This window comes from Heptranchias perlo, chromosome 12, assembly GCF_035084215.1.
Source record: "Heptranchias perlo isolate sHepPer1 chromosome 12, sHepPer1.hap1, whole genome shotgun sequence".
Classification (NCBI taxonomy): domain Eukaryota; kingdom Metazoa; phylum Chordata; class Chondrichthyes; order Hexanchiformes; family Hexanchidae; genus Heptranchias; species Heptranchias perlo.
The window spans coordinates 3,655,523-3,670,203 of record NC_090336.1 but is presented as its reverse complement, the minus strand read 5'-3'; the positions used below and the strand labels follow the sequence as shown (position 1 = coordinate 3,670,203).

Sequence of the window (14,681 nt, the reverse complement as noted above, 5' to 3'; positions counted from 1 at the left end):
GGTATGTACATTCAGCATGCTTTTCCGTTCCCACAATGGCATTCGCATTTAACACAGCCTTGCAACAAGAACCACAAAGCAAAAGCATCAAATTCAGACCAGCAGATTGAAGCCTTTCAAGAATTTTTCAATACTTGTAAAGACACATAACTCATTTTCCAGTACATTCTTAAAATTATCAAAATATATTTTTATGGAAAAGAGAACATTCTTACGTTCTAAGGTGACGGAGCCATAAGAGTATGAGACTATCAGTATAAGGATCCATACTGATGCATCCCTATTTGTCCCCATCTTGGTCAAAGCTCAGTATGAGCTACCGAGGTCCCTGTAAGGTGTCGGTCACCTGTGGCTCAGTCTTTTATACAGGAAAATTTGGCACAGTCTCCAGATTACAAAAGTCTATTGGGCAGAGCTCAAAAAAGATAGAATTTGTGTTACTCCAAGTGTAAACAGCAGAACACTGCTGAGATCTGATTTCTGGAACTTGGAGCAGAGATTGTTTGCTAAACAGGAGTTCAATCTTTGTGGTTTATTTACACAAGAAAGAAGTTTCCATGCACGAATTTACAGAATAACAAATCTGCATGAAATAGCAATTATATTATGAAATAATTATTACGCACATGAAAAATGATAATAGGAGTAAAGGGAAATTTAGCTCCGATTTCCATGTTTGACCACTGCTTCCACAGTGAGACCAAAGAGCATAATAATTAGAATTTAAATATTCCCATGCTGCTAAAATCCATTCTATATTGAACAAAGTATGCATATAATTTTATGATGTACAGTAATGTTATTTGTACCTTTGTAAGCTAGCGCAAATGGTTCGTCTGGTGATAAGAAAGGTTATTCTTGAGGCAACTAAACAAAGTTCACAACATTCAGAATGTAATGGACACGGTGACAATCGCCTTTCCTAATTTGAAGCTATTTCCAAACCAGTCTTTTAAAAACATAAATGGGCCCCGATATTAACCCGGAGATGGGAACGGAGCAGGGGGTATAGATAGCAGGCGACAAACGCGCAATTTTGCAGGACAGGTAGGAATGGACGATTTTAACAGGGATACCTGATTATTATTTTACTTCTGGGTTTTACGTCTCCACTGCGTGTGAGCGGGTATGATGCAGACCTGCATGACGCAATTTCCCCTCGATTCACCTCGACATCGGAGATGAATCAGAGGAGGAGGTTTGGAGCTTGGAAGATTGTGGATTGCAAGGATGACATAAGAGATGGCTGGAAGGAGAGCAAAGGCTGAGCTTAGGTTCATTGAGTTGTCCCTGGATGTTCTGCCAAAGCAGTAAGGGCCAGGAGGGAGGTCCTCTCTTCCAGCAATGGAAAAAAGGAACCTGCTGCCACCACAAAGAAGGCATGGCTGGAGGTGGCACAGGAAGTGAGCAGCAGGGGCGTCATCATGAGGTTGTGGATCCAGTGCCGCAATGACTTGACCAGGTCAGGAAAGGTGAGCAGTTAGTGATGTACCTTCATACTGTATTGCACCCCCTCTCATTCTATCTTGTCAACTGTACTCCATTCACAGCACTCCACACATCCACTTCACTTTCATTAGCACCTATCATTCCGTTTAAATGCACATCCTCGCATCCCTCTTCCTCCCTCCACCACTGCCTGTCACCCCAATCCTTATGTAATCTGATACCACCTCATTCAGCTCCTCCGATTCTCAGCACACGTCCTGAAATAGCACCGTCAACACGTTTCTCAAATGCATGCCAGTGCCACTCATGATGCATCTGCCTGATTGTCAGCTTCACCGAATGCACTGCATCCTTTGGATGTACACATTCCTCAGAGCCACTCATAGGTCTATCGTGCCACCCTTGCAGAAGAGAGCGCAGAATGCCAGGGAAAGGACAAGGACTGAAGGCGGACCCCGACAGATCGTTGAACTTTACCCGATGGGAGGGGGAGACTCTGAAAATAAGCGGCATCTCTGCCTCCCTCAGCATCGGAAATGGTGAGATTGGTTGTCCATTAGAGCAGGATGACAGCATTAATCTCTGGCCCACATCTCCTACAAGACAAAGTCATCTTGAGTTCACTTCAGCACTTTATCCAATATGATCACTTTAATCATGTGCATTTCAATATTTGTACATTCCATGACTAAATCTTATCCATCTGTTCTCTCCTCCAAGACTATCACATGAACAACACGAAGAAAACGGAGGGGATGAAGACTCCTCAGAGGAGCTCAATGCTGCTGAGGGCCCACCTCACAGGAAACATGCGTTGCAGGCACCAGCGCAGATACGAGCACATCGGTGGGTCCTCTTAGACAGTTAGATGGGATGTAACCTGGTGGTTGTCATGGCGCAAGTGAGCACGAGCAGAGAGTGGTGTCAGGGACAGTTGTGGAGAGTGCCACCCTCTCCAAGCTCTGTTCAGCTGGATAGAGAGGCTGAAGCCGGGCCGCCATCAATTAAAAGGAGGATGCTGGAGGCTCAGCAGCAACTGTGTGAGGTAATGGCAGTAGTCCTGTCGGGCACACTCTCCATAATGGCACAGAGGATGGAGGAGTCTAGCTCGAACATTTGCGGAGTGATGATGTTGCAGGGCTTTTCAAACAGATAATCTTCCATTGAGAGTCTAGCTGCCTCTATGGAAGTTGTCTCGGAGCAGATAAATGAGTCCGTGTATGCACAGATGGCAGCCTTGCATACTATGGTGCCAATATTTCTACCGGCTTCCACATTCTGGCAGATAGATTTGACGTGGGCTTATAAGGCATCACCGATTTCCTCCAAGCTGCTCTCCTACAGAGAGACAGGAGTGATGTGCCGCTGCCCTGGGGAGGGAGGATGGTGATAAACAAGAGGAAAGTGTGCATGCTTCTCAGAGCATATGCACGTCTCACCCGTTGCCCCCACCCCCCACCCCCCTACAAACAGTTCCTGACATACCACTTCCCCTCAAGCTGGCCCAGTCCGCCCCTGCACAAATGCAGGAGGAGCAGTAACTGGCAGGACCCTCACTGGCTCCAACACCCAGACGCCATTGGCCATGAGCACCTCTGCTGAAGCCACAGGAGTAGCACCACATGGAAGTGGCAGAGATAGGAAAAGAAAGGCTTTATAGTTCAACAAGGGTGTAAGCACATGATGTATTTTTATATTTGTTGTTAATATTTAGTTCTTGGATCACATTAAATTTATAAATTCACACCACCTTCCCGTGTGCCCCATTTATGAATGGCGAGTGCCCATTCTGCTTTTCATTTATTTGGTGTGGAGGGTGGAGATGTATTGATGGCCACCAACCGGTGGATGTGGAATGAGTGAATGAATGGTTACAGGACTGTTTGTGCGAGGGGGGATAGTTCATTACATTGGTCCAGTGTGAGTGACTAACTGAACCTTCGAGCGATCAGGGCATCCCTGGCATCTCGAGCAGGGGTATGATCGGCTGGCCTTGTGTTGGACGCCCCATCTTCCTCCTCACCATTGTAATCCTCATCAGATGAAGAGTCCTGAGCGGTACTTCCTCCCGGACCTCTAGTCCTCGCTGCTGCACCATGTTGTGCAGCACACAGCAGTCCATGATTATCCTCGAGACTCTCTCTGGTAAGTACTGAAGGTCGCCTCCAGGCCTGTCTGGGCACCCGAAGTGGAACTTCAGCATGTCGATGGCTTGCTCAATGACACATCTGGTTGTCATATGGCTCGAGTTCTACCACTCCTGTTGTTCATTGGTGGGGTTCCTCAGAGGTGTCATCAGCCAGGTTTGAAGGGGGTATCCTTTCTCGCCTAGCAGCCATCCTCTCAGGTACATTCCAGGTTGGAATATGTTGGGGAAGTTGGACTGCCACACTATGAAAGCATCATGGCAGCTCCCAGGGAATCTGGCACAGACCTGTATGAACCTTTTTTGTGGTTGCACATCTGCTGCACATTGATGGCATGAAATCCCTTTAGGTGATGAATGCTCCTGGTTGGTCAGAGGGTGTCTGGATTGCCACGTGTGCAGTCGATGGCACCCTGCACCTCCGGGAAGCCATCCAGAGACCGGATCCCAGTGCATGCTCATTCTGGCCACTGTCATCACAGGGGAAGAGTATATCCCTCCCAGCCCTGGAGAGAGCCCGTGGCAAAGAAATTGCAGATGGTGGTAAATTTCACAGCCACTGGTAATACGTGGCTGCCAGGTCCAGTAGGTAGCAGACCTTTCTGTTGGAGGCTGCAGAAGTCTGCAACCACCTGAGGTAACAATTGCAACCTTCGGATGCACTGCTCCTCCGACAGCTCAAGGAAGCTGAGCCTCTGTACACCCTGTTCGGTGGGTAGGGCCTTCTGCGAGCTGGTCTCCTCTGTTGCTCCCTTCTCTGCTGGCCACCTGCAGCTCCCGCCACAGCACTTGCTGCTGTTGAACCTCATTATCCTCCTCTTCCTCAGTCTAATCGAGAGCAGCCATGGTGCAACCCAACATAAGATTCTCTCTCTGAACAACTCAAAACTCTCCAAATCACTCTCTCACACCAAGTACTCTCACCAAACTGAAAGGCACAAGGAACTGAGAAAGAACCTGTGAGTAATGACATCCTATGTGACTGTGACGATGGTAATCCTTCCTTCCTCATCCTTCTCGACCTGTCTGCAGCCTTTAACATGGTTGACCACACCATCCTCCTCCAAGGCCTCTCCTCCGTTGTCCAGCCGGGTGGGACTGCGCTCACCTGGTTCCATTCTTACCTATACAGTCGTAGCCAGAGAATCACCTGCAATGGCTTCTCTTCCCGCTCCCGCACCGTTACCTCTGGAGTCCCCCAAGGATGTACCCTTGGCCCCCTCCTAGTTCTCATCTACACGCTGCCCCTCGTTGACATCATCCGAAAACACAATGTCAGATTCCACGTGTACGCTGACAACACCCAGCTCTACCACACCACCACCACCCTCGGCCCATCCACTGTCTCTCATTTGTCACATTGGTTGTCCGACATCCAGTACTGGATGAGCAAAAATTTCCTCCAATTCCAACTAAATATTGGGAAGACCGAAACCATTGTCTTTGGTCCCCGCTGCAAACTCCGTTCCCAAGCCACCAACTCCATCCCTCTCCCTGGCCACTGTCTAAGGCTGAACCACACCATTCGCAACCTTGGCGTCCTATTTAGCGCAGAGATGAGCTTCCGACCACATATCTGCTCCATCACCATGACCACCTACTTCCACCTTCGTAACATCGCCTGTCCCCGTCCCTGCCTCAGCTCATCTGCTGCTGAAACCCCCATTCATGCTTTTGTTAATTCCAGGCTGGACGATTCCAATGGTCTCCTGGCTGGCCACCCATCTTCCATCCTCCATAAACTTGAGCTGATTCAAAACTCTGCTGTCCATATCCTAACTCGTACCATGTCCCGTTCTCCCATCACCCCTGTGCTTGCTGACCTACAATGGCTCCCGGCTTGGGAACGCCTTTATTTTAAAATTCTCATCCTTGTTTTCAAATCCCTCCATGGCCTCACCCCTCCCTATCTCTGTAACCTCCTCCAGCCCTACAACCCTCCGAGATCTCTGCGCTCCTCCAATTCTTGCCTCCTGTGCATCCCCGATTTTAATCGCTCCACTGTTGTTGGCCATGCCTTCAGCTGCATAGGCCCTCAGCTCTGGAATTCCCTCCCTAAACCTCTTCCTCTCTACCTCTCTCTCCTCCCTTAAGACGCTCCTTAAAACCTATCTCTTTGACCAAGTTTTTGGTTATCTGTCCTAATACCTCCTTATGTGGCTCGGTGTGAAATTTTGTTTGACAACGCTCCTATGAAGCGCCTTGGGACTTTTTACTACGTTAAAGGCCCTATATAAATGCAAGTTGTTGTTATTGTTGTTGTAGTAGTAGTGGTTGTTGTTGTACTGAACTTTTATTCACATTGGGCCTCCTAATCTTTAACCACCCCGATAAAGTGGCGAGCAATCTTGCCTCTATTTCACTAGTAATTTTCCCGACCCTTGGGAAACCCATGCTGCAGCAGTTAAATTCCATTCAGGGTCTCAATTGCATAATAGGATCCCGATTTAAATATGTTAATGAGCCTTCCACCTCTCCACAGCGGGACACTCGGTCGCCCCGATATCGTACGAACCAGGTTGAGGTCGGTTTATACGATTTCGATATTTTAACAACCCCCCCCCCCCCGACCCTCTTCTGCCCATCGAGGGAGGTTAATATCGAGGCCACAGAATCTTTTCTCTGTAAATATATCAATACATTGACCACAGCAATCAGGTAGTCTATGGATGCCAATCGGCCTGAATTTAAATCTTGCCCTGAAAAATCTGCTCTGTCTACCAACTGAAAGGGTCCTAACTGAAATGAACTTGGGCAATCTCCAACCCAGTTCCACAACACAAATTGACCAGAATTTGTCACAAATTGACACTTAAATAGGCAATCCTACTCAGACATGCTACAGAATGGCGCAGCTCGAGGCAGGAGGCAGCCACAAAAGGAGGCCAGGCCCGCCTGCACACTCCCTCCCATGTGGATGAAAACGGGCTGGGCATCACAGGCAGGGAAAGAATCATGGCCATAGCGAGTGGCAACTCTGTAGGAGATGTCATACAAGGTTTTTTCATCCTTATTTTTCCTTTCTTGCTTCTATCTCACCCTACACACTCTGTGGGACAAACTGCAGCTGCGTTCACCAGCCACTTCTTATTCTGCTCTCCCTTCACAATAAAAGCTAACCCTTGTCCCTCTCTTTCATTTCAGGTGCTGAAAATGTGGAGACACCTCTGCTACATCAGGAAAAGACTAGCACCATCACTCAATCTGAACGTAGCATGTATCAGGTCAGACTTTAGAGGCATCACACATACTTTAGAGGCTAGGCTAAAGGAGGAGTCATCATGTGATGAATCACTGAGCATAAGTGTGCAGGAAATGGGGCTGGAGGATAGGACGCCACAGGTGCCAGCTCGCCAGAGGGCAAGATCACATACTAGCTCTGCTGCATGCTGACTTTGAGGGTTCAGACTAGTGAAGAAGCCTGATGGGCATACACCAGGAAATGCTTGGTGCACTGAGCAGCATGCTTGCAAGCTGGCGTACAATGGATCAGAGCATGGAGGAGTCCAGCTCCAACTTGTGTCGGGGCTTCATGCAGAGCATGAAGACCATGCGGTCCAACATGGAGAGAGTGGTCAGCTCCATGAACAGCACAGTGGCACCCACCGTGAAGGAGGCCAAGCTGACAGCTCTGACTGCCGACTGTTTCCATGACAACTCACACTGCTGCCATGCAAGTTTGGATAGCTGCCATCTTGGCTCTGGGGGCCAGTGTTGACAAGGGCTTTCAGAGAGTCACATCACTCCTGCACTCTGTTCTTGCGCAGAGCGGTAGGAGTGCTGAGACACAGTCCCAGGAGACTGGCCTTGGCTCCATGGGAGAGACGCATGCTGTCCTCTCTCAGGATGATAGCATGCCTGCTCTCCCGCCTTGTTCGTACCATACAGTCAGCTGATCCAGACTGCCCCAGCCCATGCCGAGATGCTGCAGTGTGCAGCCAGGTTCTCAAGTCCCAGAACTGCTCAAGGTGACCCACCACGGCCATTTGAAATGTCCTCAAAAGAAAGCTCATTAGCCTTCCACCTCCCAAGATGTAACCACTGGGGATACACTTAGGAACACTAGGATGGGTAAATGAGTACAGAAGATAGGCACTAAGGGGTTGCACAAGGGTTTCTTAATTATTTCTATTAACTATTAGACACAGATGCATTTAAGTTGTTGGATAGATTTGTTTTTTGTTCTGGTATTGGTGCTGATGTTAATATTTATAGTGAAGTGAGGGCATAAGGCTGGACTGAAGGAAGACAATCAGATGGTGGTAGTAAGAATAGTGGTGATAAGGATTCTGGGACTGTTGGTGTATTGGTGATTGTGGTGGGAGGGCCAGGGGGATAGTTCACATGAAGTGCTCTTGAATGAGCTGCTATCTGAGCTCTGGAAGCCAAGGACATTGGTGGTCAATGCCGCTTCTGCACTTCCTCCTCCCGCTGTTCGTCCTGCTACACTTCTTGCTGCTCAGGTGGTGTTAAGGGCTGGTCCCTCATGATGCCAGCATGTAGCAGTCGACCATAAATCTGGATACATGCTCAGGGCTGTACTGCAAAGCTCCTCCCTAACGGTCCAGGTGGCAGAGGTGTTGCTTCAGCATGCCAAGTGTCTGCTCAATGACATTTTGGTGGCAGCATGGTTCTCATTGTAGGCCACCTCTGCAACTGTGCCTGGGTTCCTGACAGGAGTCACAGGAACATAGGATCAGAAGTAGGCCATTCAGCCCCTCGAGCCTGTTCCGCCATTCATCGAGATCATGGCTGATCTGTATTCTAACTCCATTTACCCGCCAGCTCCCTATCCCTTAATATTCTTGGCTAGAAAAATCTGTATATCTCAGATTTAAAATTAATTGAGCTAGCACCTACTGCTTTTTGTGGGAGCGAGTTCCACACTTCGACCACCCTATGCGTGAAGAAGTGTTTCCTAACTTCTCTCCTGAATGGCCTGGCCATTCATGGAAAAAGTTTCTCTCTATCTACTCTATCAATTCCTTTTAAAATTCTAAAAACGTCAATCAAATCACCCCTTAGCCTTCTATATTCCAGAGAATACATGCCTACTGTATGCAGTTCTCCAGATGTGGTCTAACCAGGACTTTGTATACTGTAGCAAAACTTCGTCCCCTTTATATTCTAGCCTTTTTGATTATTTTTTGGACCTGACCACTACATTTTAGTGATCTGTGTACATGATCATGTGCTAATTCTCTTTGGACCTCCACTGTTCCTAGTTTTTCACCGTTTTAAAAATACTCAGATCTATCCTTTTTTGGTCCAAAATGGATGACCTCACACTTACCTGCGTTGAAATCCATCTGCCACAGTTTTGTCCATTCACTTAATCTATCAATGTCTCTTTGTGATTTTATGCTCCCGTTTAGACTAATTACTATGCTATCAATCTTTGTGTCATCAGCAAACTTGGATATATGGCCCAGAAGCCAGCCTGTAACCTGACGGTCTGATTGGAATAAAGACACAGAGGACTGGTACAGGATGAATGCATCATGACTGCTTCCGGGTACAGACCTGCATGATATGTTGCCTGTGGTCATATACAAGCTGGACTTTGAGGGAGTGGAATTCCTTTGTCTTCAGAAAGATGTCAGGATGATGATGGGGAGCACACAAGGCAATGTGGGTGCAGTCTATGGAATCTTGCACCCTGGGGAAATCTACAATGCAGGGGAAGCCTAGTGATCTCTCGTGCTGCTTCGCTCTATCTATGGGGAAAGAGATGTAGCTGTTCCTCCTGGCATAGAGAGCCTCGGTCACCTCTCTGATATAACGGTGGACTGAAAATTGGGAAATTAGTTATAGAATGGGAAAATAGGTCAAAATAGTCCCAGAAGTTAAGCAGCAACCTAAAAGGGCAAACCAGCAATTAACCTGTATGTAGTGAATGAGCCCTTTAAAAAGCACTCCTAAAGGCTCCTAGCTGCCTATTAGCGCCATGAGTTGCAGACCGAGTTTCTCATGTGGCAAGTCAGGCGCTGGGGAAGCCCAGTTTCAGAAAAGGGTCGTATGACAAGTATAGGACCCTCAATTAAATATTTTAATTGCCATTTAACATAATTCCAATGCATGCCTCGGATGACTAAGGTGGAGCATGATCTAGTATTGCAGGTGGTCTATTTCTGGCGCGGGACGGGTGCGCGTACTCACGCCCTCCACCTCATTGGTCACTTTAGCGTCTATTTTATGCTTGTAAAATGGGCGTCAACGAATTCATAGGCCAAGGACTTTATCCTAGGGCGTATTTAAATAAACCAGGATATAATGCCCATGCACTCCTTGAAAATAAATTTTTAATTCTTCTGCCACAGAATCTGAACTGCGGAACTGCTGGCACTCGGGCCTACCTGCCCAATTCCATACCGTATGCACTTTGGCTGTGAGCAGCTGGTCCACGAGCATGATATCAGGGATCGCCTCTCTGATTTTTCAATTAAATTGATTTTTACTCGCAATTTTTTTTTTTCTTTAAAAATTTGACTTCATTTTGAGACCTTCACCAGTAATTTTCACAGGGGTTCTCCCAATGTCTCACTGTAACTTCAGTGGAAGATCACTGGAAACCCTGGCATCAACCCTCTAATTTTCTTTGTGTTGTTCCTCTCTCCCTGCCTTTCAGTTTCCTCAAAATTTATCTTTTTGGCTATTTATTTGGTCAACACTTCTAATTCTTCTACTACTGCTAGATCTGCTTTCTCCTGTGTGAGACGCCATGACACATTTTATTACATTACAGGTGCTATACAACTAAATTCAAATTGTCAATGAACTGTGGCGTTTCTTATGGCGAAAAATAAAACACCAAATTGTCACTCTCTTCGTAAAACTATGGAGGGAATTTTAACCTCCCCCATGACAGGTAGTAGGGGGGTCGGGGGTGGCAGGGGAGAGTTAAAATTGTTAAAAATGTGAAACCCAACCCCAACTCATTGTGAATGTGCGTACTTCTGGTTTTACTGCGGCATTTGAATTTAATGGCTGCTGACAGGGTGCAAGCTGAAGGGAGGCGAGAACTGCTGGATCAAACAGGTAAGTGCTTTTCCAGCCCTGCTTGTGAGCCAGAAGGACCAGACGTGCTTCCCCCGGCCCCTCAAGTACATTTTCTGCCGTGATCTCTCCCTCTCTGCAATCTTTCCCTCCCTCCCTCCGAGTTCCAACCTCTCCCACCCTGCACCGACCTCAGCAGTCCCCAGCAGCTGCCTTGTACCACAGGCTTTCCCGCTAGGCAGCCAGCCAGCCTCACAATCTGGCAGGACCTCCTCCTTCCCGGTATTTATGGGTTTCCTGGCCACTGACATGCGCACCCGCTCCTTCCCCGCCTCTCCGTAAATATTGGGGCCTATATTTCTGCTCTCCTACCATGCCACTGTCTTTATATCACATTTCCTACAAAGTTTGAGCGAGAAGTGAAGCGATTGCTGCATTGCCAGCACTTGTTCACATTAGAATGTCTGCAGACACCTTAGTGAAAAGACATTGTGAATTAGTCAATAACATGTCTAAATCTTTGTGTTCTTTGCAGAAGAGAAACACGTGCACAAAGAGTGGAATGGCAAGCACCAGGCCCCTCACTAGACATGAGGAGGAAGCTCTATAACTCTTTGGAAGGCACACTAGGAAGGCTGTGGGAGAAGGAGAAGTTGCAATGATAGAGTTGAATTTAACTGCATCAGTCTGAGCTACATTCAAATCCAGAAGTAAAGGGACAATAAGGGATTTGGAACACAAAAGCTATAATCTTATTTTAAGGATTACACTGATGATGAAAGTATTTACTTTTGGATTGTTTTGTTCAGAAACAGTTATACAATTTACTCTTTAATTAAAGGGTCTGAGAAATTGCTTATTATTTCACTGAGTAATTTACGTCATTTAACTGCCACTTGCACCTCTGTAAACATGCAGGCAATGGAATGTTATCGCTATCGCCAGAAACAAGATACTCTCTTTAAATAAGTTAATCACATTTTACTGATGGTCTACTGTTGTTTACACCAGCTAAATCTGTCCTGTAAGAAATATCCCCTCAGCTGTGCATAAGGTTTTTGTTGTGCTAAGGCATGGTGGATTTGGAACATGTTAGTGTTAACAAATTCAATCCAAACTAGAACTCTTCACTTTTTATGTTATTATTTATGACGCTTATTACAACTAATTTTGATTAATGGTATTAAAATGTATTCTTTATATTGTAGTCAATTCATAAATAGAAGCAAGTGACTCAGCACAGGTTTGCGTTTCCGACCAGGGTGGACCAGGAACAGCATCCTGTTTGCTGTTGTGAAATGTTACAACAGAAGAACAATGTTAATCAGATTGTCCGTTCTCCTGGCTGCACAGTAGGGATGATTGCATAATTCTGTGTTCCTAGCAGGAAGCCATGTTTGCAGGAAGCATGGGTCGGAATCAGTGCTATAATATAGTAGACTATCTCCAGATCGCGTTTCCTGAAAACATGGCTTCCCTTCTCAACTGTTATTTTGCAAATGCAGGCAGACAGGCTTCCTTATCATCATGGATCCAATGCTCGGTCAATTCTGCCTCATATTGTAAAAGCACCACCCCGACACCCACCCCCCCCCCCCCCCACCACCCCCGACTCCCAGCATCAAGCACCTGAATTGTTTCTTGAGGAAACTGAAATGTTGTTCAATAACAACATGTCATCTTGTATTCGTGGTTTTAGCTGTTTTGTTGGTATCTACAGATGTGGAAAGGATCATGAGCTACATGTTCAGCCCAAATATCTTGACATCAGTCAGTCATTGCAATCCAACTGAGAATAAAGGCATCACGTGATGATCCAGGGATTGTGCAAATCTTTCATTGTGCACTGCAAACAATCAAACCATTAAATGAATCGAAGGATTTATAGTTGATTTAGACCATTCAATTGGCTATGGGCACCCATTTCCACATTTGTATGCAGTTGATAATCCCAAAAATATAATGCAAAGGAACTCAATTATCAAATAATCTGAATTAAGTGACTTTGAATTAAAAGTAGACTGTATTGTTAGACATCGAAACATTGCCAGCAGCTACAAATGCAGTCCTGTTATGAGCCGTTGGGTCATACATTTTTAACTTGAATTACATGAATTAGCTTAAAATTGAAAATTCTCCTGCTGTAATCATTAGAATTATTTCACTGGATACTACAAATGGAAGAAGAGAGGAGAAAGATAATGGATTTAGTTGCATCCATCATTGGCATGAGGCTGGAGAAATTTTCTACTGAGGAACTGTGGACTTATAGAAATACAGAGAAATTACAACGTGGAAATAGTTCATTCGGCCCAACCAATGCATTCAAATTTCAAACAAGCAAATTACATTAACATACCCTGTACTCAAATGTCTTCATTCCCTTTCCCTTCATCCACCTATCCAATCTAATCTTGAATATTCACAGAAACATAGGAACAGAAGTAGGCCATTCAGTTCCTTGAGCCTGTTCCGGCAGTCTATTACATCATGGCTGATCTGTATCTCGACTCCATTTACCTGCCGTTTCTCCATATCCACTGATACCCTAACCTAACAAAAGCTATCGGTCTTAGTCTTGAAAGCTTCAATTGACCCAGCATCCACAGTCTTTTGGGGGCAAGAGTTCCACATCTCCACTATCCTTTGTGTGACAAAATGCTTTCTAATTTCAATCCTAACTGGCCTAGCTCTAATTTTCCCCACCAGAGGAAATAATGGCCTAGAATTTGACTGCGCAGCGCCCATCTCACAGGCGTGAAACGGGCACCTAAGGGTCCAATCTGGCAGGTGAACTGGACACGCTCATTCCGCGCTGTAAGTGCGCCGCACAACATATAGGTTCAGGTTCCTCTGTAGGTGTCCAAGGTGCATACCTCATAATAATATTGAAATAGGGGGTCTGACGCTTGTTGTAGGATTCTTTTGTGAAATTGGGCTGCCCCAACGCCTGACTCGTCACGTGATAAACTTGCTCAGCAACCTGTGGCGCTTGCATGCGGCAAGGACCCTTTAGCAGCGCTATTTAAAGGACTCATTCACTACATACCAGTTAGTTGCTGGTTTGTCCTTTTATGCTGCTGGTTAACTTCTGGTCATTTTTTTGCCTATTTTCTGGATGTACAACTGGTTTGTGATTTCTGTTTACAACATTTTACAGATACTGGACTGCTTTTGTCTAACTTCAAAACAGTTTGAGTGCACCAAATCTAGAAAAAAAATGTAATCCAAGAACTCAGTTCCATCTGTGTGTAGCATTTAACAGGAATAATTAACAATCACCCTTGTGCAACCCCTTTGTAACTTTTCTTCGATGGTCTTTTACCTATCTTAGTGCTTCCACGAAGTGTTTCCCCAGTGGCTACTGCTTGAGAGGTGAGCTGCTGAGCTTCCACTGAGGACAATTCAGATGGCCATGGTGGGCAACCTCCAGCATCTTTGAGCCTTGAGGTCCTAGCTGCAGACTGCAGCATTTCAGTGTGAGCCAGGGCAGTCTGGCCCATCTGGCTGTGTGGCACTAACAAGGGCACTGGTGAAGTGGCTGGCAGCAGAGCAGGCATACTGCCATCCCGAGAGACACCAGGTGCCTCTCCCATGGAGCCAAGGCCAGTCTCCTGGGACTGCGCCTCAGAACTTCTACTGATCTGCATGAGAACAGAGTGTGCTGTGACGCTCTGGAAGCCCCGATCAACACCGACCATCAGAGCCAAGACAGCAGCCGTCTGAGCTTCCATGACAGCAGTGTGAGCTGCCACGCAAGTTGTCAGAGCTGTCAGCAGAGGCTTCATTTTGGTAAGCTCCAATATCGTGTTTGTGGAGATTACCACTTGCTCTATGTTGGACAAAATGGTCACCATGTTCTTCGCGCAGCCCAAATGCAAATTGAAACCAGACTCTACCATGCTGTGAGCCATTTCGATCAACCTTGCCGCCCAGCTGCCCAGTGCATCTAACATTTCATGGTGTATGTCCATCAACCTTCTTTGATAGCCTGGGCCCTTGAAGTCTGCATCTGAATCCTCTGCAGCAGAGCTAGTAGATGCTTGTGCCCTCATCCATGCCTTTGTTACCAACAAATTTGACTATTCCA

At 46.4% G+C, this 14,681-nt stretch overlaps 1 protein-coding gene across 1 annotated transcript in view; it reads right to left on the bottom strand.

Annotated features, from left to right (window-relative positions):
* LOC137328121 (mucin-2-like) overlaps positions 1 to 13,589 on the bottom strand; it is a 216,875-nt gene extending 203,286 nt beyond the window's left edge. The window contains exons 1-2 of the mRNA XM_067994299.1: positions 13,468 to 13,589; positions 8,889 to 9,118 (exon numbers count right to left, since the gene is read on the bottom strand). Coding sequence (XP_067850400.1) covers positions 8,889 to 9,118; positions 13,468 to 13,589 — 352 coding nt within the window. The remainder of the gene's footprint in view (positions 1 to 8,888; positions 9,119 to 13,467) is intronic.
* Positions 13,590 to 14,681: the final 1,092 nt, after the last annotated feature.